At 34.9% G+C, this 26,482-nt stretch overlaps 5 protein-coding genes across 6 annotated transcripts; 1 reads left to right on the forward strand and 4 right to left on the reverse strand.

Annotated features, from left to right (window-relative positions):
• Positions 1-231: 231 nt before the first annotated feature.
• LOC125585706 lies at positions 232-5,899 on the reverse strand. The gene has a single exon (XM_048755258.1). It carries the CDS (start codon positions 5,434-5,436, stop codon positions 5,095-5,097), a length of 342 nt encoding a protein of 113 aa, XP_048611215.1. The 5' UTR covers positions 5,437-5,899; the 3' UTR covers positions 232-5,094.
• An 18-nt stretch (positions 5,900-5,917) lies between these two features.
• LOC125585705 (F-box/LRR-repeat protein At2g43260-like) lies at positions 5,918-8,596 on the reverse strand. Its single transcript, XM_048755256.1, has 2 exons — positions 6,512-8,596; positions 5,918-6,417 (listed from the first exon to the last, which is right to left on the reverse strand). The coding sequence occupies exon 1, from the start codon at positions 7,850-7,852 to the stop codon at positions 7,241-7,243; it is 612 nt and encodes a 203-aa protein (XP_048611213.1). The 5' UTR covers positions 7,853-8,596; the 3' UTR covers positions 5,918-6,417; positions 6,512-7,240.
• LOC125586237 (F-box/LRR-repeat protein At2g43260-like) lies at positions 8,239-8,652 on the reverse strand. Its single transcript, XM_048756098.1, has one exon. The coding sequence runs from the start codon at positions 8,650-8,652 to the stop codon at positions 8,239-8,241; it is 414 nt and encodes a 137-aa protein (XP_048612055.1).
• Positions 8,653-15,076: 6,424 nt separating this feature from the next.
• Positions 15,077-26,011, reverse strand: LOC106391841 (hydroxyacylglutathione hydrolase 1, mitochondrial). 2 transcript variants are annotated; one of them, XM_048755259.1, is made up of 8 exons: positions 25,765-26,011; positions 24,960-25,142; positions 24,682-24,885; positions 24,471-24,594; positions 24,167-24,267; positions 23,823-23,897; positions 15,307-15,405; positions 15,077-15,238 (listed from the first exon to the last, which is right to left on the reverse strand). In XM_048755259.1, exons 1-8 carry the CDS (start codon positions 25,822-25,824, stop codon positions 15,092-15,094), a joined length of 993 nt encoding a protein of 330 aa, XP_048611216.1. In that variant the 5' UTR covers positions 25,825-26,011; the 3' UTR covers positions 15,077-15,091. The 2 variants fall into 2 exon arrangements, with proteins under 2 accessions (XP_048611216.1, XP_013688019.2); XM_013832565.3 differs by lacking the exons at positions 15,077-15,238; positions 15,307-15,405 and adding exons at positions 23,221-23,538; positions 23,650-23,748.
• LOC106395656 (endochitinase At2g43620) lies at positions 17,626-21,384 on the forward strand. The gene is made up of 2 exons (XM_013836048.3): positions 17,626-18,609; positions 18,910-21,384. Exons 1-2 carry the CDS (start codon positions 18,054-18,056, stop codon positions 19,302-19,304), a joined length of 951 nt encoding a protein of 316 aa, XP_013691502.2. The 5' UTR covers positions 17,626-18,053; the 3' UTR covers positions 19,305-21,384.
• Positions 26,012-26,482: the final 471 nt, after the last annotated feature.

Here is a 26,482-nt window from a genome sequence, read left to right on the forward strand (position 1 = left end):
AGAAAATAGTTATTAAAATTGAAAATAAGCAACATAACATAAAATTAAAACCATGGATAGTAGTGACTTAATATTCCGGTAATTTCTTCCATATCACCAAAGTTGTTAAAATATTGTCCAAATGAGGTAGCCGGAGAAAGAGGTTTTTGATCATGTTGTTGATCACATCCTTTTTTGTCAAATTCATGTTTTTTCCACTTGAAAATATGCACTGATTTTGTGAAAAATAAAATATATGAGATTAAATCGTAAATTTTATAAATAAAAGGTATTAATCATATACATAGAAATAGAATATTATTTTAGAGTAAAATATATAGTAAACTATTGAAGATAAATTATACTCTAGTTTAGAATTGAAGTATTCCAAAATATAGAAAACTATTGGAGATCATTTAAAAACAGAGTTTGATTTTAATATCCTAGAGTAAACTACTAAAGATAAATTCTAGTCTACTTTAAAATTAAAACTATTTTAAAATATAGAAAATTATAGGAAATCATGTAAAAACAGAGTTTGATTTTAATATCCTAGTAATGTATCCCACAGCTTCTTGCTACATATGAGAAAAAAAGAGAGAAAAACAATCAAGAAAAGGCTGGAACAAACGAAATGACCCCAAAAAGAAAAAGAGAAATATATTTGACTTTCAACAAACCAAATATTAATATTGAAAAGAGATCATCAAACCACTATCATTGCTGGCGCAACAATCACCGCAAACCTCTCTCCATCAGCATAACTCGCGGTTGAGTTCTCGCTCGCCAGTAAAGCGTGATCCGTAGATCAACGATTGCAAATCTTTCAGCCTCCGCCCATTAGTTCCATATGTCGAAGTGACCGGTCTAGACAACGTCACTAGCTAGGTAATTGACGATTGTAAACATCACTTCACTGTCCAATAAGAATGAAGTAAGAAGAAATAATAATCCGAAGAAAAAGTGAAATATTATTTCTTTTTGATTTCAAAAGAGTTATAAAGTAGTGTTTTTTTATATACCACTATACTTTATCATATTTTCATTTCTTTAAATATATACTCTCTTTTTCCCTCATGCACTTGGCTATCTTTCAATACGTTTTTGAATAATCTGTAATAATTTGATATGAAAACTATGTTTTAAATTTATTTTTATTGCACCGCCAACAGCTTGTTCCTAATCATCTTTTGATCGTCCTAGTTACTCATGCATAAATTAGAACATGGTAGTTAGCTGAAGATATGAGCAAAGGTCTTCTTATTTGTTATTTCCACCATGAGATCAGCACCAAGCCACCAACCCTTTAAGAACCATGATAGCTATGCTCTTGATGTGTTGTTACACCATGATAGTTAGCCTGATTTGTTAAGCACTCCCCGAAGATCCATATGTTCTATCACCGCCCCCTTTAACAACGGTTAAGCACTCCCGGAAGATCCGGGCTACTTTGATAGAGCTCAATCTTGTATTGTTCATAGATGAAGAAAGGATGTGATACATAGTCAAAAACAAAAACAAAAACAAAAAGAGAGTATAACTCAGCACAGTATGTAGTTTCCTTCAGTGAAATTAGCCTACTATAGCCCTGTACTCATTGTCTTTAACAACTTTGCAAAAGCATGGGATCCAGCTTCCACCAGAGGGAAGATACAACGGCACGTACTCAGGTCTACGATTTTGTCTCATCTTTGTTATGTTCTGATACATATCTGGTCATGTTTCTTGGTATAATTGACGTGTTGTTCAATGTGTCTAGAGGAGAAAACTTATGGGTTTAAGTCTTAGCATATCATAAACTTGCTTGTTGGATGTAGATCCCATCACCACCTAGGAGAAAAAGAAGAATAAGGGAAGTACAACAGAGGGGAAGAGACAACTTTGAAGGCTTGCCGGCACTTCAGGAGGAGTTGGTTTGGTAATCCTGACTCAGTTATTCATGTATTCATATCCCAAATGTTAGCAGTAGTTGATTAATCTAAGTGGAATAAACATGTCTTCAGTCCTAAATCTTAAAATAAACAAAGACGTTAGAACAAGGCTTGTAGCTGCTATAAATTTGGAGGAAGCCATGAGAAGACATCAGATCAAAGACTGCCTCCAATCGTGATGAGAAGCTTTTATGATATAGGCACCAGGCAAAAGGTTGCTCTGCTGTTTCTTATTAAAAAGCAACAAGCAGCTGTGTATTGACTTAAATGCCATCCAAAACAAAAACTTAACAAGATTGTAATATAAATGTATCCAAGAGTATTGAATCATGAAAACATTGGCAAAAAATAGTTTTCATGGGTCTTCCTCTGGCAATTTAATCTAGGCTCCAAGCGGCAGTCAGGTCGCCATTAAAGTGACGCCTGCTGTTGACTCGTTTAAAAATGGAGCACATCTTTCTTTCAACACCATACCAATAAAACATATGCACAAACGCATAGTTATACCAAGCAAAAAAAAATACAAAACTAGCTTAAGATGACAGGAGTGGGGATATAGAGAAAGGTTTTTATATATAAGAGAGTGGGCAAGGTGCAAAAACCCTAGCATTCAAATAAAATCATAAAATACGGACTTTTGGATGTTTACCCAGCCCAATATAAACACTATTTGGGCCCCCAGATACTATTTAAATAAACGAAGTCCTCCCGCGCGATGTATTGAACGGGAAGTGAAGAACTTTGGACCCTATCTTTTTAACTTAATTTTATGATTAAAAAAAAACGGGAATACTATAAATGGAAACGAATCTATATAATTGGAAAGTCGATCTTGACGTGAAGAAGGAAATAAATGGAAAGTTATTCCTTGAGAAGTAAGTTGAGATATGTTTTTCAAACCATACACATAAAAAAGAAACATGTCCGAAGAAAAAAAAAAAAAAAAAACTAACTCGATGATCTACACAGTTCCAGATCTTCTGGAAGAAATCCTCCTTCGATTGCCCTTGAAATCAATCCGCAGATTCATTACCGTCTCAAAACATATAGCATGAACGCAGAAGAAGAAGTGTGGAGCAAGACTTATTCCATAACTCCACCGGAGACAATGTGTTGCATGCCGGTTTCGGTTTCTAAGCAAGGGAATCTCGTCTTTTCGAACAATGAGAAGAGCAGGTTGTTCAAATATTATCCAGGGACGGGTGAGATTCGCTGTCTCTCCTTGGATTTGTGTGTTATATCTCCTTACCTCGAGAATTTGGCTCCGCTCCGGTCCCAAGAGTCCCAAGCACAACATCATCTTGGTTGGTTACAGTTTGATGGGTTCATTCACTCTTGAGGGATTAAGGACGACGACACACGAGTGGTGGATGGAAAAAACAAACAAACAAGTAGATAAAAAACAAGTTTCTTAATAGTTGTGCACAATCTTAAAACTTCATGTATTTTGAAACAGAAAGAGTATAATTTATAGAAATCGAGGTGATTCCCCTTTGTTATGAGAAAAAGAGAGGATCGTTGTGCCCATTTAAAACCAATTATCTTGTGTGTGTTTAATCATAATGTTTTGTAAACTCTAAAACATACATATTTAGATGTATATCTGGCTGTTACTATTTAGTTTCTAGACTCTACACTATACTGTACTTTTGTTTGGCTGCTAAGTTGTAACCTTATGGTACATGTTTTATTATCTTGCTTATCCCTACCTCTATGGTTGCTTACTATGTAACTGATTACTAAGGTTCCTTCTCATTTTTACTACTAGGAGTTTTGCCGCGGGCTTTGTTTGTATATTTTTGGGTTTAGTTAATTTTTGGTTTTCATTGGCATTTCAATTCTATGTTAACAGTTTTTGTCTGATTCTTTTGAATTGTATGTGTGTGCTTAATATATTACCTATCGCTTTTTAATCATTTTGCTCTTCTTTTAGTTTGATTTCTTTTATTTTTGAAAAACATTTGTTTTATTTTTCCGTGAGACAATTGTAGTCTAATGATGTACAATGAGTTTTTTTGCCTCTTTGGAATCATATTTGTTGTGTACTACAATTGTTTGTTTGGACCCTTATTAGTTAACCCAATTTCTATTTTTCCTTTATCGGAGTTGAACCAATACTTTTGTTCTCTTTCCCTACTATCCTCCTAACGTGATCATCATCACCTTATCACCTATTATCCAGCTAATTCAAGATAGTTCGCTCTCGTGATTTTCCTATCATTTCATGTATCACATGTATTTCCAAGTTGTTTTCTGCAATTTCTTAAACCTTCTGCTTCCAATTGGTTGATTCCATTATTTTAGGTGATCATATGGTATGTTACACACAATTGTTCTTGTTGGATTTGATTAGTAATTATGTTTGATTTTTGTTTTCATTTTATTCTCTGTCTGTATACAAATGTGGTGAACATTTTTTTTGAAAATTTATTTATCTACACTCTCTACTTAAGTAATTTTATTTTGTGCGTGTGAGTTGAGGGAAATTTATATAATTATGTTCAATGAAATCATTTACATAGTCGCTCGATGGTTGAAATTTGGAAAATTAGTGTGAGAATGAAAATTAAAGATACATATAATTATTAGAATTTGAACGGATTAGTAATTGAAGTACATCGTTACAAAATCATTGTGTGGTTAGACTTTCAACTTGAGTGGAAGAGATAAGACTTTGGCAGGTTATTGAAAACATCGATCAGAAGAAGAGATATGACTGACGCCGTGAACTTAGGTGTGAATAAATTTTGTTTTGAGGCAACATTAACATTGTATAAAAGTGGACGTAGTGATGTCTACTGCACTGAGACTTAATTTCTCTTTCTTGGTTGACTTTTGTTGACAATAGAAACATAAGATAATGGTCAATAATAGGACATGTTAATTCTATTGGACATAATTAACTAGTAAAATCAGCGTAGTACGAAAATTTAGTAATAATAGTTCTAAAAATGCTAGCTATAAGTTTTAACTCCATAAATGATTCTGATTACATATATACATACATACAATAAGTTGTAAGACCATCTAAACCTTAACTCACTCCCAATGTTTCCAAATTGAATATTGAAGTATTCACACGAAACTCTCCTTTGAAAACACACACCTATGTGTGTGTGTGTGTATATATATATATGAAATTAAGTACTTACCTGTGTAGATAAATGCTTTAGGGTTTGTTTAATTACTTCACGAAATGATCTCTATGGCCTAAACAAGATGTAATACATCCGACACTACGAAGGAAGAAAGAATAGAAGCCAAGTTTTGTCCTTAAAACTCTAATCGCAAAACGTCTTTTGGTCGTACCCCTCCGTACTTCTGAAACCCACTGCTCAGCCGCCTCGTTCATTCCTTTAGCCGACTTCCTAAGCTTCTCTTTGAAACTGAATCTCCCTGGCCCCTTCAAGTCGTAGCTTGCCAACATCACCCGTCTTCCATCTCTGTAACATTTCTGTGAGTACCATTCGGTCTGGTCATGATGAGGCAGCGTTACATAGGCGTACATGTAAGTTTGTTCCGACATAATTATATGTAAAGCAAAAATCGACTTATTGTGTTTTAAGTTTTCATAGGTGTCCTAGTACTATGTTAGCATGTATATATATGTACGAGACGTAGAGTTGGGTGAGATTGCGGTTGAACCATTATGAAATTGCGTTCGATAGTGGTTGTTGACTATGTTGTACCTAATATAGAATTTACTATAGTTATGTGACATCATGTATCATATCATGAGCCTACATGTGTACTATGTCAAATAGTAACAAATGAAAAATTGATTAATAAATCAATCATAAAGATAAACGATTGTACTGGTTGATGATTAAACTTTACCTACTTGTTGACAACAAGAAAACTATTACATGTTTGGGTTTGGAATAATTTTGAGGAGAAATTGTCACCCAGCTCCACCATCTTTTTTTAACCATGATTAATGTAGGTTTGTTGTATAATACGATGATGGTGACTTACTTTATTTGCTTTGTTATGAATTGTTTAATAGAGAGGTTTAATAAACTGGAGCATAAATAACTGACGTTTTTTAATAGAGAGGTTTAATGAGTTTCAAAAAAAAAAAAGAACTGACGTTTCGTCAAGAAGGTTCTTTATTTTTATTTTTTTAAAGAGAGAACGTCCATGGATAGGAAACCAAATGTTATGAGATAAGAACAAAAATATTTCACAGAAAGTAAGATCTATAAATAATAAACAAGAGAAAATTAACAAAATGAAATGTAACTTTCCAACAAACACTGTTAGTTTTTAAGCAAAATCGAACTCTATCAACTTAGAAAGGCACCGAATAGCATATAGTAATGCATCGCTTCTGTTCAATATAAGAAGAGAACACATTATAACCTGCAAAAGAAGGAGATACCATATGATATGGAGTATCAAAGTTACAAAGCAGAGGACAGTGAAATTAAAGAACTCACAAGATTGTTGAGAGAAAAGAAGTTACCCCACACATAACGATAGCATAGATCCTCAACAGAACTATAAACTGTAAATGTTCAAACAAACATAGATAAATGATCCCAAACACTCATCAAATGCACTTTATATATAGTTTCAACAATCAATAGATGAGAACATACCACGATGATGTATAGTAAATAACCAGAGCGAGATATCAAACAGACAAGTAGTAGCATAGCTGCACGAAACACAGCACCACGAGTGCCGAAGCAACACATGATCAAATACATAGCAATCCACTTGTTCTTCCATAACGCAGCGCCTACATCTGTTATGTTTCATATAAATAACAAACCGCATGATCAAAAGCCATACGTAAATGTTCATGATGTAGTTAAAAACATATGAAGGATTCTCTCACATATTCCCTTACGGAGAAACTTGCCAGCTCTTCTTGATTGAATCTCATCCTACGAATCATAAAACAGTAAGACGAATAAAATATTTTAAATAACTAAGAGATGCACTTGACAAGCTCTAAAACATATTTTCATAATATATAAGTTGTTTTAAAGATATATATATATATATTTTTTTTAACCGTAGGGATCCGGCGACCGAGGTCAACCGACTAATCCCACGAGACCCGCAGCAGCCACGTAATTTCCACCCCAGGAATTAGCAGAGAGGGCCCGAGTGGCCACAGGGGTTTCGAAGCCGGGTCCGTATTGGCGGGGAAACTGCCTCAAGACCACTAGCCCACCACCCCGTGGTTAAAGATATTTTCTTGTTTCAAAATATAAGTTTTTTTTCAAAATACCGTTGGTCTGCGGATGCGGATGCGGATGCGGATGCATGTGACTCTAGTGCTGAACTTGGCTTGTTGAGGCTGAAGTGGGACCAAACTCTCAAGGTAAGGACATATAGCACAAATGTCTGAAGAGAAGGGACGGAGTTGGTCTGTGTCTTGATAATACTTGAACAACCTCTTCGATCTTGTCGTCATAGAAGACAACATTCCCTTGGTTAGATACACTCAAGGGCGTAAATGACCTAGACACCACGTCTGGCTTGATACCTAATAAACTTATGGAGTGAGTCTTGCTCCATGTTTCTTCTTGACCAACATCCATAGTCCATATCCCTAGCTCCAATCCACCAAAAAAGTTCCTTTCCGGCATGGTTATGACTAGACGATCACCAACGTTGTCAATCTGTGCTTCAAGCATGATGCCCTTGGGAAGAGGAGGACATTGAACGTAATGGAACTTTTCCGTGTGGAGATCCAAGGCTAGTATCGAGTATACTGAATCCTTGACACCATGACTCTTAATTCGTAACCAGTAGATTGTTCCTTTGACACAAGCTGATTTACGTCCGACATCAACCTTGTAACGACGTGGTTTCCAAAGTGTACGCCATTCACCAGTGCTGACATCAAGAGTGTCGCTATAGTTAGGATCACCGGATATCCTCACTACTTTGTAGTGACCTTTGATCTTTTCTCTACCGAATCCCATCGCATAATACCCGGGGAAATAAGTCGTCCATGTTCCTGAAATTTTAAATTATAATGTAACCATCAAGTAGATAAAAATGTATATAAAATTTAAACTCTAGAACTCCAGATGAAACATTCGCGTTGACTTCCAAATTTTAAGTGTTACATATATAGATCATCTACTCTTTCAAACTATTTAAAACATTGTGCCTGTCTGAGATAAAATTTTCATAATGCCATAAGCTCAAATAAAATTTTGTCTTATAAACTTTTGTAAAAAGTTACGTACAACTAAAATTATCGTATAAAATCATGATGCCCTAAACAATATTCATATACAGTAATTGTTTCGATATACATAAATCTCAAGACCAGTTATGCTTTTGAACATGACATAATAGAAGATTACGTACCGTTCGTAAACGTGGAGTTAGTGCGGCGGCTCACGAGGGGAGGGGAATGAAACCGCTGGAGTTGTCCCGTCGAGGGGTTCAAAACGTTTACACACTCTTCTTCGGGGGTGCAGACCAAACCGTCGCAACTCATCGACGGTCTTGTCGCGTCGCAGTGCAAAGAGAATAACTCTTCGCCCTCTTCTAGTCGAGATTCGCGGAGGAGACTGGGCGAGACGCCGCAGTCGCAGTTGTAAGCGGTCAGGATTTTCGGGGTTGATTTTTGAAAATTCAGGTGCCTCTCCACGAACCTCTTTGATTCCAGTGTCGATTTCCATCCTTTTGACACACTTTTGAATCTTCCCAGAGATTTTATGGGAAGCCTCACGATTAACTCTTCCAGCAAATCCGTGGTGATAATATTCATTGTGACTAGGGTTTTTTATTTCTTTGTGATGCATGGGTGTTTGTTATTTTATTAGGCAAAAATAGATAACATTGTTATCGAATAAATATTTCAATGTTTGGAAAACCGGACCGGACACTGACTCGGGATTGCAGCTGGGTCAACGGGCCAGTCCAACCGGCTTTAAATTTTAACTTAATTTTAGATTAAATAACTACATATATATAACTATAAAATTATTTTTATAAAAAAATTATGTCATTGTTATAATCTAAAAATGATATGAAAATAAATTGAAAACTTTAAAAATAATATAAAATATAATGAAAAATAATTTATTTAGATAAATATTTAAAAACTAATATGAATTTTTTTAAGAAATATTTTTAAAATTTGCAATTTTTTATATTTTTTACTTAAATTTGAAAAACCGAATTTTAATATCGAACCAAATCACTTGTTTTAGCAAGTTTCACCGATTTTAACTGGATTTGTCGGTTTAACTCAAATCTGTTTTTTAGTACAACCCAAAATTGGTTAGAAGGCCTAATTACGATCCGACCGGCCGTTCCGGTTTTCAAAACATTGATATATTTACAAATATAACTAGAAGAATATATTGATTTTTTCTTATTTTTTCCTACCTGAAGATATATATACCCTAGACTATATTTACGAAGTGATTTTGCCACATGTCTTTTCTACAATCAATTTCACAAAACAAATATGACATGACTACTGAAATTGATGACATGGCTTTCGGAAAAATATGACATGAATAATTTCATTTAATGTTGGTTTATATTTTTGGCAGACTTATTAGAATATGGTAATAATTCATATATTACATTTAATATTGATATTTTTTTTTGGTAAACTTTTTTAAAAATATGGTAATAGCTCATACATCATCTATAAAATAAATATATTCATATATAACATTTCAAATTTCGAATCCCCTAGACTATATTTGCGAAGTGATTTTGCCACATGTCTTTTCTATAATCAATTTCACAAAACAAATATGACATGGCTACTGAAATTGATGACATGGCTTCCGGAAAAATATGACATGGATAATTTCATTTAATGTTGATTTATATTTTTGGCAAACTTATTAGAATATGGTAATAATTCATATATTACATTTAATATTGATATTTTTTTTGGTAAACTTTTTTAAAAATATGGTAATAGCTCATACATCATCTATAAAATAAATATATTCATATATAACATTTCAAATTTCGAAATATTATTATTTTGTATACTTATACAATTTGTATTACTAAAGTTTTCAAAAATTTCTACAATTTTTTTAAAATTTAAATATCTAATCGTAAGATCATTAGTCTTATATATCTACAAATTTTATAATATTGTTTAGGTTAAATATTTGATAATTATACAATTTTATATTAGTTTTATACAAATTGATTTAATATATATCAAATCTATATTAAATATTAGTAAGAAAATAGTAAAATCTATAATATTTAATAAAATTTATTTTTAAATATAAATTAGATTTTAAAAATATTTTACTGGACATGGTGCAGGCAAACACCTAGTTGATATTGTTAAGCAAGTAAAGCAGTGAAAGATAAATATTTGCCTAGTCACGTTGAATAAGTAACTGCTTGCTTTTAATCATCTTTTTTCATCAATAACTAAATATTAGAATTTTTTTCTGTTTTGAATACAAATTCAAATAATAACTGAAAAAGGCCCCCAAAACATGTAAGAATAAATTGATCTTTGCAGCTGATGGTAGACTTCCAACTATACAATAAGATAGATATACCAAGTTGTTGGAGATAAACTTGAAGTTTGAAGATAACTTAGAGAATAAGTTATCATAATCCTATTCGAGTTATGTTTAGGATAAAATAGGTTTTACTAATATGTTTAGGATAAATATATCTATATATAAGAAGATGGTGAGTTGTGCCATGAACTTGTGAGACTAGAGATTATTTGTGAGAGCTTAGGTTTTGAGTGATTTTCCTAAGTTAATAAGAAGAGAGTTTTTATATAATCTTGAGTGTTCATAAGCTAAGCTAATATTTGGTATCAGAGCCATTACGACAATGGGAGATATCACGACAGTTTCTGGTTCGACGGTGAAAGCACGAGAAGGAGGAACCTCTTCGATCAACCGTCCAATGCTGAGCGCTACTAACTACACGGTGTGGGCTATCCGTATGAAAACCCTGCTGAAAGTACACAAAGAATGGGACGTGATCGAGCAAGGAACAGAGGAAATCGAGAAGAATGACATGGCGATTGCATTGATTTTTCAGTCGATACCTGAAGCTCTGGTGTTACAAGTTGGAGACATAGACAATGCTAAGAAGGTGTGGGAGGCAATCAAAGCGAGACATATGGGAGCGGATAGAGTCAAAGAAGCTAGACTTCAAACCCTAATGGCCGAATTTGATCGTTTAAAGATGAAAGACAATGACACTATTGATAACTTTGTTGGGATGCTATCAGAGATTGCATCAAAATCCAGCGCGTTAGGAGAAATTATCGAAGAAACAAAGTTGGTAAAGAAATTTCTTTCTTCCCTCCCACGAAAGAGGTATATCCACATAGTTGCTTCACTTGAACAAGTCTTGGACCTCAAAACAACGAGTTTCGAGGATATTATTGGTCGTCTGAAAGCGTACGAGGAGCGAGTGTGTGCAGAAGAAAAAGAAGATGCTCCAGATAGTCAAAACAAACTGATGTATACATCGAATGAGGCATCACAATCACAACCTGCGAGAGAATATCAAGATTATCAAGGAGATTATAGAAACATAGGTCGAGGAGGACGTTATTATAATAGAGAAGGACGAGGCCGTGGCAGAACGTATAGAGATTTTGATATCTCGAAGATCACATGTTTTCGATGCGATAAAAAGGGCCACTTTGCATCGAGCTGTCCAGACAGATTGCTTAAGCTACAAGAGGCATATGAGACTAAAGAAGACGACACACATGAAGCGGATGCATTGATGATGCACGAAGTGGTATATCTGAACGAAAGAAACGTGAAGCCAAAGGAGTTTGAAACATATACGAGTAGAGACAACATATGGTACTTGGACAATGGCGCGAGTAATCATATGACGGGTAATCGACATTACTTCAAAGCTCTCGATGAAACCATTACAGGAAAAGTTAGGTTCGCCGATGACTCAAGGATTGACATCAAAGGAAAGGGATCAATTCTATTTTGTACCAAGAACGGTGATCGAAAGACTTTGGCAGATGTATACTTCATTCCCGAGCTTAAAAGTAACATTATCAGCCTAGGACAGGCTACTGAGTCAGACTGCGATGTCCATATGAAAGAGGAATATCTTACTCTCCATGACAAGGATGGTAACTTGATCACTAAGGCAAAATGGTCACAAAATCGCCTGTACAAAGTTATGATGGAAATCGTCGAGAGTGAGTGCCTCCAAGCCATTGGACAAGATGATACTACAACTTGGCACGCACGACTCAGTCACATCGGAGCTGAATCATTGAAAACTATGGTTAGAAAGGAGCTTGTCATCGGATTACCTAAGTTAACCGTTGAAAAGGAAACATGTAAATCATGCTTACTTGGCAAGCAGGCAAGACACCCGTTTCCGCAGACAACTTCATATCGAGCTAAAGGAATCTTGGAACTTATGCACGGCGACCTTTGTGGACCAATCTCCCCGTCAACAGCATCAAGAAGCAGATACATCTTTGTGATTATAGATGATCATTCCAGATACATGTGGTCTATTCTCTTAAAAGAAAAAGGAGAAGCGTTTGAGAAATTTCGAAAATTCAAAGCGAGTGTGGAGCTTGAGACTAAAGCTAAGATTAAGTGTTTCAGAACTGATAGGGGTGGTGAGTTCACATCTACAGCGTTCAATGGTTTCTGTGAGGAATCAGGAATAGTGCGACAATTAACTGCTCTGTACCCTCCGCATCAGAATGGGGTCGTCGAGAGAAGAAACAGAACTCTCATGGAGATGACAAGAAGCCTGCTGAAGCATATGTCATTACCAAATCATCTGTGGGGCGAGGCTGTGCGTCATGCTACGTACCTCATCAACCGAGTTGGTACGAAGTCTCTGACTGATCAGACGCCGTACGAGGCTCTAAAGGGGAGAAAACCTAATATTGAGCACTTGCGAATCTTTGGATGCATAGGCTATGCGAAGGTCGACACTCCGTTCCCAAAGAAACTCGATGACAGATCAAGGACTTTGGTTCATCTAGGCACAGAGCCGGGCTCTAAAGCTTACAGATTATATGATCCATCTCGTAAACGAGTAGTAGTAAGCCGCGATGTGTGCTTTGATGAGAAGAAGACGTGGGAATGGACATCATCAAGCTCTAAAGAAGACAAACCAGGAACGTTAGTGATCTCGTTTGGCCAATATGGAAACAGAGGAGTAAAAAAAGATGAAGATAAAGAAGAAACAGAGAAAGACAATGATGAGACAGTCGAAATAGAGCACAACCTACCCGATAACAGTAACGATGATGTAACTGAGACAAAGTGAGTTGAGAAGATCTACAAGAGTAAGTAAGAAACCAGGGTACCTTGACAATTAAGTTTGTCTAGCAGAGGAGGAAGGAGAACGTCTGTTGCTGTTGATAAACGAGGAGCCATGGGAGTTTAGAACAGCCGTAGAAGAGAAAGTGTGGAGAGATGCATGTGAGGAAGAGATATCATCGATCGTCCGGAACAAGACATGGGATTTAGTGGAGTTACCACCTGGAGCTAAGGCCATTGGACTCAAGTGAATATTCAAGATAAAACGGAACTCGGATGGGAGTATAAACAAATATAAATCTAGGCTTGTTGCAAAGGGATATATCCAAAGGCATGGGATTGATTTTGAAGAAGTATTTGCTCCAGTAGCTCGAATTGAAACCGTTCGCTTCCTCATTGCTCTGGCTGCATCTCACGGATGGCAGATACATCACTTAGATGTTAAAACTGCTTTCCTCAATGGAGACTTAAAAGAAGACGTTTATGTCACGCAACCAGAAGGGTTTGTAGTTGAAGGCAGTGAACACAAGGTCTACAAGTTACACAAGGCACTTTACGGTTTGAAGCAGGCTCCAAGAGCTTGGAATGAGAAGTTAAACAAGGTGCTTGGTGATATGAAGTTTATCAAGTGTTCGAAAGAACCATCATTGTATCGAAAGCAGGAGAAAAAACATCTCCTACTCTTTGCTGTCTACGTAGATGATCTCTTGGTCACAGGATCAAGTATTGACATGATAGAGGAGTTCCAAGCGGGAATGTCAGCATGTTTTGAGATGAGTGATCTCGGGCTGTTAACCTATTACCTAGGTATTGAGGTCATTCAATACGATGGAGGGATTAAGATTGTGCAAGAAAGATATGCAAAGAAGATATTGGAGGAGTCATGTATGAGTGAGTGCAACGCTGTACAAGCTCCAATGGACTCGGGACTGAAGCTCTCTATGGCCAAAGACGAGCAATCAGTAGACGAGAAGGAGTACATAAGGCAAATAGGGTGCTTACGATATCTGATTCATACACGGCCAGACTTGTCTTATGTTGTGGGTGTATTGAGCAGATACATGCATGAACCAAAAGTATCTCACGCAGGAGCCCTCAAGCAGGTACTTAGGTATCTAAAGGGATCTACGTCTTATGGTCTTTCGTACAAGAAAGCGGGTAGGAGAGAACTAGAAGGTTATGTGGACAGTGGACACAATATCGACGAGGATGATGGAAGAAGTACCACATGTCACATTTTCTATCTCGATGAGTATCCAATTTCGTGGTACTCAACGAAGCAAGAGACCGTAGCTCTCTCATCCTGCGAGGCTGAATTCATGGCCACCACCGAGGCTGCCAAACAGGCGATTTGGTTGCAGGAGTTACTAGAAGAGGTCAGCAAGGAGACGTGCAAGAGAACCACCATCTACATTGACAACAAATCAGCGATAGCATTGACAAAGAATCTTGTTTTCCACGGACGCAGCAAACACATACACAAGCGCTATCACTTCATAAGGGAATGCGTCGAGAACGAGCAGATAGAGGTCCTTCACGTGCCTGGCAACAAGCAGAAAGCAGACATACTAACCAAGGCACTTGGAAGGATTAAGTTCAAAGAAATGCGAGACCTTATCGGAGTTGAAGAAGTGAAGAAATTAGACTTCAGGTTTAAGGGGGTGATTGTTGGAGATAAACTTGAAGTTTGAAGATAACTTAGAAAATAAGTTATCATAATCCTATTCGAGTTATGTTTAGGATAAAATAGATTTTACTAATATGTTTAGGATAAATATATCTCTATGTAAGAAGATGGTGAGTTGTGCCATGAACTTGTGAGATTAGAGATTATTTGTGAGAGCTTAGGTTTTGAGTGATTTTCCTAAGTTAATAAGAAGAGAGTTCTTATATAATCTTGAGTATTCATAAGCTAAGCTAATACAAGTTTCAGAAACGATCTCTAGCTCTCTGTATACGACGCAGTGCTTCCGCTTCAGTTGCTGACTCTGGAATGCTTAAAGATCTGCGTATGTCTTTGCTTGATGTTCTGAGGAATGAGTTACACTCTTTCTCCACCTTCACAGTCGTTGGAATCTACATACAAAGATAGAGAGGTTCAGAGAGAATGAGAGGAGAAAAGAGCAAAGAGTAGATGGTTTTACCGATGGGAGTCCCTGGCTTCGAAGATGAGCAACTCTGGTTGCGTAAGACTGAAGAGTTTCATTCTTTGGTTCTACCGATAGTGCAAACATGAGATTGCCCTGTTTCATGGATGGACATGTAAATAGTTTACTTCACCAGATAGCAGAGAGTTGAAGAATGTGAAAAAACTTACTGCTGTGTTTTCTCGACCACAATATATATTTGTATCGTCTAGTAAAGAGACGATCTTTTGAAGTCATGAAAGCATCTGAGACACAGGCAAAACAAAACAAAAAAGAGAATTTTACTTAATTATCATGAAATTAGCCTACTAGACCACTCTAATCATTCTCTTTAACACCTCCATAACATTTAACTCTTTAAATTTATAGGGAACATGAATGCAAACCTGGTAAACAGCTTAGCACATTTTGTTTGTCACAACAAACTAACCATAACAGTGGAAGTATATACAAGGTTGAGTATTGCTATATTTCAGATTCTAAGATTAGGTTTTAGGCCTGAATTTCAACTAATGTTACCTGTTCAGGGGTACCTTCTGAGAGGGTACCACAGGATAAGCTATATATCAAGTCTCCTATGAATATTGTGGCTGACCGGGGAAGTAGAAGCTGATGTGGCCTGTTTGAGAATAAGAACAGTTAAATAGAGCAAAAAATAGCAAAATGTTTTTCTACACTAGAAGGAAAAAAAAAGTAAAGAGAGTAGTTATTTTTTTTTCAAAAAAGTAAAGAGAGTAGTTGTTCAAAAAAAAAGAGTAGTTATTAATTTTTTTTTTTGTAACCTGAAAGAGAGTAGTTAGACAGTGATGTATTGAGAATGGGAAATAAATTTCTAAAAAGCAACCAACTAAACATTCTAAGATTGTCAATGCTTGTTTGCAGAGATATCTTCATAGTTTTTACAAACCTTGTGTGTGGCCAGGAGTGCCAAGCACTTGAAGAGCTCTATAATTCTTGTTTTTCTTAGAGACCTTTTGACGTCATATTTTGTTGTTTATCTTAGAGACTTGTTGACGTCATAAACTATATAATTGTTGGTAGATTAAGGTAGTGTAATACGATCCGGTTTGCCACTGCGCGATATATGAGAGGTTAACTACTTGCAATAAAATCTTCTGATTAGATCAAAATCGCATTATCTCAATCCAACATCATAAAACCCTATGGTTTGAAGGAAGAAGATCCCAACTAGCTAGCTACAGTATTTTTTTTTTTTTTTTGGTCAAACGCTAGCTATAGTCTTTTTACCCTTTTCTCAGAAAGAAAACAACTAGCTCCTCTTCTTCCTTTGTTTAAACGATCATTTTTCAATAAATGTAAACAATTAATCTGTTGAGTAATAAATTTAATTTCAATTTATAAAACGATACAATTTAGGATGTCATTATATAAAAAGCTAGTGGTCTGTATGGCCAAAGAATCTATTAAGATCACTCGAGATCGAATCAGAATTTGAGTATAGTACTATTGTGATTATAAAAAATATGATTTGTGTAACGAGGAATCATCGTAATTATTATACTTTCAGTTTTAAAAGTACAAACGAAAGACTGAAACTTATTTTGTTAGAATAATGCACATGGTTGTCAAAAAGAAATTGTAAGAAATTTTAGAAATGATATATGAAATGAAGGATTAAAAAAAGTTTTAGAAATATTTCAAAAAAATAGATATGAAAACTAGAAAGAAAGTCCATATATATGTCAGTATATAACTATTTTAATATTTTAATTTACTCAAATTGTGTTAAAATAATATTTGATTTGGTTTAGATACTTTATCTAGATACATATAGTAATGCTCTTATCACATTTAAACCAGGAAAAATGGAGTTCCTTCATGTGGGCATGTGACATGAGTAGACTTTCAACTGATACAGCCACGTCAGCGCATTCCAAGGACCCTTAATTAGCGCTGAAGTAAACCCCTTGGATTAACATAGTTACTCAACACAACGATTCATTAACTATACTTTTTTTTTGCTAAAATTTATTAACTATACTTATATTATTATTAGCTGATTTAGAATATTAACTAACACTATCAATTTATTATTTTGAAGCCATGGCAAAGTCCTTGAAAGTTGAAAACCTATGTGAGAAACTAACGTACGTGCATGCTTATATTCTAATGGCATATTCGCCTCCAATATGCAGATACATGCATTTCCAATATATTATGGATTCAAGTACCTTAATTTCAAATTAATTGTGTTACACAAGTGTTGGAGATGAGTTCGATATCCCAAGTTCGTTCGGCAAATAAAAAAAATATAACTCCAAAAGATAGTATATATGGGAGATATATACCCATCTCAGCACCGCCACAGACGAGCCCTCAGAAGTTAGAATCTGAGGAAAACAATATGTTAAACTTAGAACAACAACATATGACATTATAACCAAGCGACGACAGCCCACTAGTCTTGAAGGAGGTGTACTTAGGCGATAGTCGGGTTCCCTCCGGGGTATCCGGATTACTTGGATTATAAAAAAAAAAAAAAACATATGACATTATGACCTACGAACGGCACCGTTTCTGTCCTATCAATCGCATACTTATCACCAGTCATTAGTATCGATCTAAGTCATACTTCACAATATTTACTAGATAATAAAAAAATCGTTTGTGGAGATCTCAACTCTCAAACGATTTTTTTTCAAAAACAAATTTAAGCAACCTCTTATATATAAATTATTTATGTTAATGATGCATATGTACGATGTTACATATATATATGTTAAATGATGTACGATGTAAATAGAGACATTTTCCACTATAAATACATCCACACCCCCACTTCATTTCTTCACACAACTACCTCTCCCTCTCATTCATCCAAAGCAAAAAACATGGCTACCCAGAGAGCAATCCTCAAAAACGCTCTCATCCTTTTTCTCTTCACCTTAACCATCATACCAAAAACCGCGTTTTCTCAAAACTGCGGTACATACGGATGTGCAGGAAACCTATGCTGCAGTAGATATGGATATTGTGGCACCACACTCGACTACTGCGGCACAGGATGCAGAAGCGGACCTTGCAGCTCCGGAACCACACCAACTCCTACCGGCGGCTGGGGAGGTCTAAACGCTGATCCTCGTGATACTATTGAAAATGTTGTCACACCAGCATTTTTTGATGGCATCATGAGCAGAGTCGGATACGGCTGCCCAGCAAAAGGATTCTACACTCGCCAGGCTTTCATCACGGCCGCCCAATCGTTCTCTGCCTATCAAGGAACTGTCGCTAAGCGTGAAATCGCCGCCATGCTGGCTCAGTTCTCACATGAATCTGGAAGTAAGTGTTCACCCTAAAGCCTTACAATAGTTTCACGAATAGTTTGTGTTTTTGGAGACAATTCTTGCATATTACCATAACTGATCTAGCAAATATCTTCAAAGTACTTATTGCTGTTAAGTTTCTAAACCCTAACTAATACATTGGATAAACTCAATGTGCATGAAATTTCATGGGTGTACAAATGATAAATTTTAATAAATAATGTTTTTTTTTTCCTTTTTGCATATATTATTTATTTAATGAATTGTTTGGGATATCTAGTTCATTTTAAAATAAAAAACCGGATCTTTTGTAAAGGTTTTTGTTACAAAGAAGAAATAGCGAGAGGAAGGTACTGCCAAGCTAGCACAGCCTACCCTTGTCAACCGGGAAAGGACTACTACGGTCGTGGTCCGATCCAAATCACATGGAACTTCAACTATGGTGCAGCCGGAAGGTTCCTTGGACTGCCTCTCTTGACTGATCCAGATATGGTAGCTCGTAGCCCTGAAGTGGCCTTTAAGTGTGCCATGTGGTTCTGGAACCAAAACGTTCGTCCAGTCTTAGACCAAGGCTTTGGAGCCACCACGAGAAGGATCAATGGTGGCGAATGCAACGGTGGGCGTCCCGCAGCGGTGCAAAGCAGAGTTGACCGCTACTTGGAGTTCTGTAGGATGTTCGGTATCACTCCCGGAGCTAATCTAAGTTGCTAAATATGTTAAATGTGGTTTATGTGGCACTTTTCATGGTATGGTGTTGTTCTTGCGCGTGAGTTAACAAGTAAGAGTATTGAATAAAAGAGTACGATGTGTACTGTATCTTAATTAATGTATCAATGTGTCTTTTTTTAAGTTGTATCCATGTATGGTGTTGTTCACTTGTTTGAATTGTTTTCATAAAACATACCAGCCAATCCATAATATAGACTTTCACCTTTTAAAAAAGAAGATTATTGCAAAAATTGAATTACAGAGGATTATTTGGCATTTTAGTTTTGACAACAATATAAGCTGAAAATATGAGAAATTTCTATGAGTGGTACATAATGAGTAAGAAGTGTGAACATATAGTAATTTTTTAGATTGTTTGGTTTTTAGTCTGATAACATAATAAGGTGAAATTCAAAAAAAAATTATGTTTGAAAGAACCATTGCCGAGTGACTTAGGTCCTCAATTCACTATTTGGTTCATGCAAACAACTTTGGTGTAAGCAAAATTCAACAGTATAAGCTGAAGCTCTCTGGTCCCTTCAAGTTGTAGTTTGCCAACACCACTCGTCTTCCATCCCTATAACATTTCTGTGAGTACCTAAGTTGTAAAAATCTCAGATTTTAAACTCCACACAAATTCTACATCCAAAAATTATTTTCAAATATTTCTCATATTGACATTTATTTCAAATATAACCCTTTGGTATGCTTGGATTAGAATTCCAATAGATTAGTAGATATAGCATTTTTAAATGCACCGTAGCAACTTGAAATTCCTTTTCTAGTTATATACTACTTTGCCCAAATTATGTTTGGTAACATTTTCAGAGCATGTTTCTTATTTTTATTTGTGATATTCCTTTTTATGCGTCTGGCTGTTGTTTATTTTTTCAAATATTTCAATTTATCCTGTTGTATTTGATTTTTAAGATTTTCTTTACCAAACAAGTACCAAACGCATTACAGTGTGATTCTTAAGATTTTCTATAACATTTCTATAAGTACCATTCGCTCTAGTCATGATGAGACAATGTTACATAGGCGTATGTACGTTTGTTCAGACATAACTATATATAAAGCAAATTACAAAAATCAATTTAGTTTTTTTAAGTCTTTAAAGATATCATGATACTATATGTTAGTATCTATTTATATGTACGTGAATTAGAGTCGAGTGAGATTTTGGTTGAACCATTATGAAATTGCATTTGAGAGTGGTTGTTAACTGTGTTGAACCTAATATAGAATCTCATGCACTATAATTATGTGACATCAATGTGGCATATCATAGCCACCATGTGTAATTTGTCAAATAGTAAGTATTAAAATTAAAATTGTTCAATAAACTAATTATTAACCTAAACGACTGTAAGTGGTTGAAGATTGAAAACTTTACATACTTGTTGACGACAAGAAAATGAACATGTTGTATCTTTGGGTTTGGAATGTTTTTGAAGAGAATTTTTCACAAGACCGTGGTTTCTGTAGTTTTGTCGTATGATCATACGATGATGGTAACTTATTTGTATGGTGGTTGCTTCGTTTATGAATTGTTTAATAGAGATCTATATTACTGATAGGCAAAGTAATGAGGCTGCGTTAATAAGAATCTTTATTTACATTTTAACTAAGAGAACAAAATGAATGTTTTCTTTATACTAGCTAATGTCTTTCTATCTTTTCTATAAACTGAAATTGTTTTCATGATAAATAATCATATGGCATTAGATATAAAATAAAATGCAGATTTCTTTGGTTTTCTATTGATGCTAATTGGCATAAACGTATGGAGTTGGTTGTTTATTGATGTCATTTCTTTTTAAACGAGATGTCACTTTCTCCTTGAAAATTACATTAGGCACTTCCATAAATGGTATCTAATAGTCTCTCATAATAAAAATATACAAAAGTAATAAAATAGAAAGAGAGAGAAATGGTAAAAATTATCATTTGAAACCTTTTTTAGATATCGTCAAGAACATGATCAAATGACAAATTGTATCATTTTTAGTGGCTTAGATTTTTTAAATATGTTAAAATTGATTATAAAATCAACATATCTTAAAATAATAGTTTTAGTTTTAGATATTATAAGAGTTCTCACCAATAAGGTTGCTTTTAACAACTAACAATATTTTTTTGCTAAAAGTCGACTAACGATGTCATGTAACGTTAAAACCCAACTTGATATAGTTTTGTAATATATATATTAAATGGAACGTATTGTTGTGTAGAATTTTTTACTTATATTTATTTTTTATTTTATTCTATGTTATTTAATTATGGACAACACATAATTATGTTCAATTTAATATATATATATATATATATATATATACGTATAATTTATTTACTGATCACTTAATTGCATAGCATTTATATGACATATGATTTATTTATCAAATTTGAAGTAAGAAAATATTGATTAAAAATGAAACACTTGAAACATACATAATTTTACAAGATTAGCTAAAGAAAACAAGTACTAAAATTGAAAATAAGCAACATAACATAAAACTAAAACCATGGATAGTAGTAGTGACTTACTATTCCGGTAAGTTACTTCTAGATCCACCAAAATTGTGAAAAACATTTCCAAATAAGGTAGATGGAGAAGAAGTTTCTTGATCATGTTGTTGACTACATCGTTTTAGTAGAATTTAAGTTTGTTCCGCTTGAAAATATGCACAAATCCTGTGAACATATTGATATTAAATCGTAAATTTTCTAAATAAAAAGTATTAATCATATAAAATAAAAAAATAATATATTTATTAATATTACTTTAGATTAAAATATAGACCAAACCATTAAAAATAGTCAAATAAACTATATTTCTAAAATATAGAAAACTATTGAAGATCCTTTGAAAATAGAGTTGGCCATTTCATCAAATAAGGGGGAAACAAACAAAGGACAACAAAGAAAATCTATCTAAAAGAATTAACATGACGAAGATGTTATCCTTGTTCTTGTATAGTGAATGTAAAATTCAGTTAAACAATGGAAACTTGGACATGGTAGACAACGTCCATACCCCAAATCCTAGTTATGTATCACACAACTTCGTGCTACATGTAAGAAATAAAACAGTGAAGAAAAGGCGAGAACAAATGAAACAACCCAAAAACGAAAGAGCCAAGTATATTTGATTTTCAAGAAACTAAATACTGATATCGAAAAGAGATAATCAAACCATTATCGTCGCTGGCCAGCAATCGCCACAAACCTCTCTCCATCACCATCACTCACTGGTGAGTCGCGGTGCTGGCGAGCCAAAGTTCACGCGGGCCCTATCCAAAATTAGTATAAGAAAAATGAAAAAAAAAATTATTTACCTTTAAAAGTATGTATTTTATACTTTATTTTAAAATATATTAAGTAAATTTAATTGTTATAATTCTGTTTAAAAAATATTTTGTCATATGCTAAAACAATATTTTTACCTCATGCAATTAGATCATAAAAAAAATTCTGTCATATATATTATGCTAAAACATTTTGTAATGTTTGATCTTCAAAAAAGACACATCTATTGCAACAAGGTTTTTTGACGGATATAAATTTTACATTCTTTAAAAAAAAAAGTTGATATGAAAATTATGTTTTAAATTTATTTTCATTGCACAGTTTTGAATTTTGTAATAAGTGGAAGATAAATCTTGCCGAGTCACTGTGAATAAATAACCAACATGATAGTTAGCTGAAGATATTAGCCAAGTCTTCTTACTTGTTATTTACACCATGAGATCAGCACCAACCCTTAAAGAACCATGATAGCTATGCTCTAGATGTGTTGTTGCACCATGAATCCATGATAGTTAGCCTGATTTGTTATTACTGACACCATGATCAGCACCGCCCCGTTTAGCAACGGTTGAAGGTTATGGTCAGGAAGGGTAAATAACGGACACAGATATGGTGAAAATTCATAAAAAACTGATCCCAACTAAATATTTAGATTTTATTTTTCTGTTTTCAATACAAACTCAAATAATAACTGAAAAGCCCCCAAAAGATGTAAAGAATACATTGATCTTTGCAGCTGCTGATGACTTCCAACTATACAATAAGATAGATATGCCAAGTTTCAGAAACGATCTCTTGCTCTCTGTATACGACGCAATGCTTCAGCTTCAGTTGCTGACTCTGTAATGCTTAAAGATTTGCGGATGTCTTTGCTTGATGTTCTGAGGAATGGGTTACACTCTTTCTCCACCTTCACAGTCGTTGGAATCTAAATACAAAGATAGAGGTTTAGAGAGAGAGAGAGAGAAAAAAAGAGCAAAGATGGATGATCACTCTGTGCAATCATATATGCTAATATCACTAACAGAAGATGTTTTACCGATGGGAGTCCCTGGCTTCGAAGATGGGCAACGCTGGTAGCATAAGACTGAAGAGTGTCATTCTTTGGTTCTACCGATAATGCAAACTTGAGATTGCCCTGCATCATGGATGGACATGTAAATAGTTTGCTTCACCAGATGGCAGAGAGTAGAAGAAAGTGAAAAAACTTACTGCTGTGTTTTCTCGACCACAATATATATTTGTATCATCTGGTAAAGAGACGATCTTTTGAAGTGATGAAAGCATCTGATACATAGACAAAACAAAAAAAAAGAGAATATTACTGTCTAGTTATGATAAAATTAGCCTTTAGACCACTCTAATCACTCTCGTTAACACCTCCATAGCATTTAACTCTTGAATTTATAGGAACATGATTGTAAACCCCACAAACAACTTAGCACATTTTTGTCACAAGAAACTAACCATAACAGTGGAAGTATATACAAGGTTGAGTGATGCTATATTCTAGATTCACTGATAAGATTTTAGGCCTCATTTTCAACTAATGTTACCTGCTCAGGGGTACCTTCTGAGACAGTACCACAGGATAAGCTATATATCAAGTCTCCTGTGAATATTGTGGCTGACCCGGGGAAGTAGAAGCTGATATGGCCTGCTTGAGAATAAAGAACAGTTAAATAGAGCAAAAAAAAATAGCAAAAATTTGTTTTAACACTAGAAGGACAAAAGGTAAGGAGAGTAGTTACACAGTGATGTATTGAGGATGGCAAATAAGTTACAAAGATGCAATCAACTAAACATTCTAAGATTGCCAATGCTTGTCTGTAGAAGATATGTTTCATAGTTTTTACAAACCTTGTGTGTGGCCAGGAGTGCCAAGTATCCGAACCTCATGGCCAGCAAACATCCACTTATCACCATCATTCAAGAGTATGTCAATTCCAGGAATCCAATCTTTATCTAGAGCTGAGCCAATCACCTGTCGGAAACATAAGTCATATCTATCAGACAAGGGAACAAGTAGTGATGATAAACAAATATAAACACAAAGATAGTATCCCCATACCTTTGCGCCATACTTTGCTTTCAGTTCAGCATTACCACCTACATGGTCATCATGATGATGAGTATTCAAAATGTAAGTCAAGTTCCAATTCTTCCTACTCAACGCCTCTATAACAGGAGCAGCTTCAGAAGGATCAACTACTCCAACAGTGCCGGTGTCTTCATCGTGCAAAAGATAAGCATAGTTGTCCTTACTACACGCCACCTGAAAAACACCCACCGACAAAATTAGAAAAGAACAAAAAGAGATTGAAATGTCAAGGCAAAACATACACTAACCAGTTCGATTTTTAGCGAAGAGGGCATGTTGGAGATGCTACAGAAGTGGGTGATCTTAAGTGTTTTTCTAGCTCCACGGAGGGTTTTGAGGGGCATGGAGAATAGCCACATAACTCCGTATAATAAGCTTTTCCTGAGGCAGAGATGTCTCCAACTAGGCCACACACAAAGCTGACCTCCAATCTGTTTCATGAATACACAATCAAACAAAATTATACAATCTGCCAAAAGAAAAAGACCAAACACATTTGTGAAAACAAAAAACAGAACATAGAAGCTTTAAAGATTAATCCTTTCGACCTACATATGATAGTAGATGACTATCTTTCATGAATACATTTTTTAAAAATTATATATTCTAATTACAGAACAATAGAAGTGCCAAAAGAAAAAAAGACCAAACACATTTGTCAAAAAAAAAAAAACAGAACATAGAAGCTTTAAAGACTGATCCTTTCAACCTAGACATGATAGTAGATGACTATTGTTCATGAATACAATCAACAAAATTATACAAATCTGATACAGAACTGCTAAAAAGACCAAACACATTTGTCCAAAAAAACAGAACATATAAGCTTTAAAGATTGATCCTTTCAACCTAGACATGATAATAGATGACTACTTCAGCTATAAAGACTGATCCTTTTTGTTAAAACGAAGCCTAGTACTAGCTTCAGATCATCAAAAGGATCAGTAAAGTGAGGATCTTTATGGAATCTGGTACAAACCCATCATCAAAACCCGGATCTTTTTTGACAGAATCAAAGAGAAAAGTGAAAAGGGTAGGGAGAGAGAGATGAACCCTGGAACAGGAAGGAATCGAAGAATTGGAGGTAGATGAAGCTTTGGAGATCATCGGCATCCTCTCTCTGTCTCTGATAGATTCCTCGGAAAGAAACGAGAGAGAGGGAGATTACTCGATTCTACCTTCTTCAAAGAAGCAGCAATAATATTGCGTGAGCTGAGCTGTGTGGAGGACGAGACTGCGACTTCGACAGGAAAGACGTCAGAGCTAGAGACAGCTTTTATTAAGTCTTAATTTTTATGTAACTAATAGCTCAACTACTTAAATCCCCTTGCAATAAATGCTCTCCACATACTAATTCCATTAATATCTGGTTATAATTATTTTTACTTTGTAACGGCTTCCTCATTTAATTTGTTTTTGTTTTACTATGCTAGATTAGATTCCCTTTTGTAAGGCAGGGACAAAAAACATTTCATTTTGGATGGACGTCTGAAATAGAAAGAAAACAAGATTTTCTTTGGTCAATCTTATATCATAATTTGCTGGTTTCCTTGAATGGTGTTTTACTATTTTTTTGGTAGAAGGTTGAATGGTATTACTACTAGCACATGTATATACTATTGGGTTCTTACTTCTTACATGTGGATGTGGTAGTGTCTTACTTTTATGAAACTTGAGTTTCTTTGTTTTCTTAAATATATCAACTAATTTTGTTTTATATATATATATATATATATATATAATTTTCGAATAAACTAGTTTCGTTTTTGTT

Source organism: Brassica napus, chromosome C4, assembly GCF_020379485.1.
Source record: "Brassica napus cultivar Da-Ae chromosome C4, Da-Ae, whole genome shotgun sequence".
NCBI classification, from domain to species: Eukaryota; Viridiplantae; Streptophyta; class Magnoliopsida; order Brassicales; family Brassicaceae; genus Brassica; species Brassica napus.

Coding starts and splice junctions, on each gene's coding strand:
- LOC106391841 (XM_048755259.1), bottom strand. CDS start 25,824: ATGCCGATGATCTCCAAAGCTTCATCTACCTCCAATTCTTCGATTCCT. Junction 25,143..25,764: donor CGATTCCTTCCTGTTCCAGG/GTTCATCTCTCT, acceptor TTCATGAAACAG/ATTGGAGGTCAGCTTTGTGT. Junction 15,239..15,306: donor GAAGCCAGGGACTCCCATCG/GTAAAACCATCT, acceptor CTTTGTATGTAG/ATTCCAACGACTGTGAAGGT.
- LOC106395656 (XM_013836048.3), top strand. CDS start 18,054: ATGATGTACGATGTAAATAGAGACATTTTCCACTATAAATACATCCAC. Junction 18,610..18,909: donor GTTCTCACATGAATCTGGAA/GTAAGTGTTCAC, acceptor TCTTTTGTAAAG/GTTTTTGTTACAAAGAAGAA.
- LOC125585706 (XM_048755258.1), bottom strand. CDS start 5,436: ATGTCGGAACAAACTTACATGTACGCCTATGTAACGCTGCCTCATCAT.
- LOC125585705 (XM_048755256.1), bottom strand. CDS start 7,852: ATGGGATTCGGTAGAGAAAAGATCAAAGGTCACTACAAAGTAGTGAGG.
- LOC125586237 (XM_048756098.1), bottom strand. CDS start 8,652: ATGAATATTATCACCACGGATTTGCTGGAAGAGTTAATCGTGAGGCTT.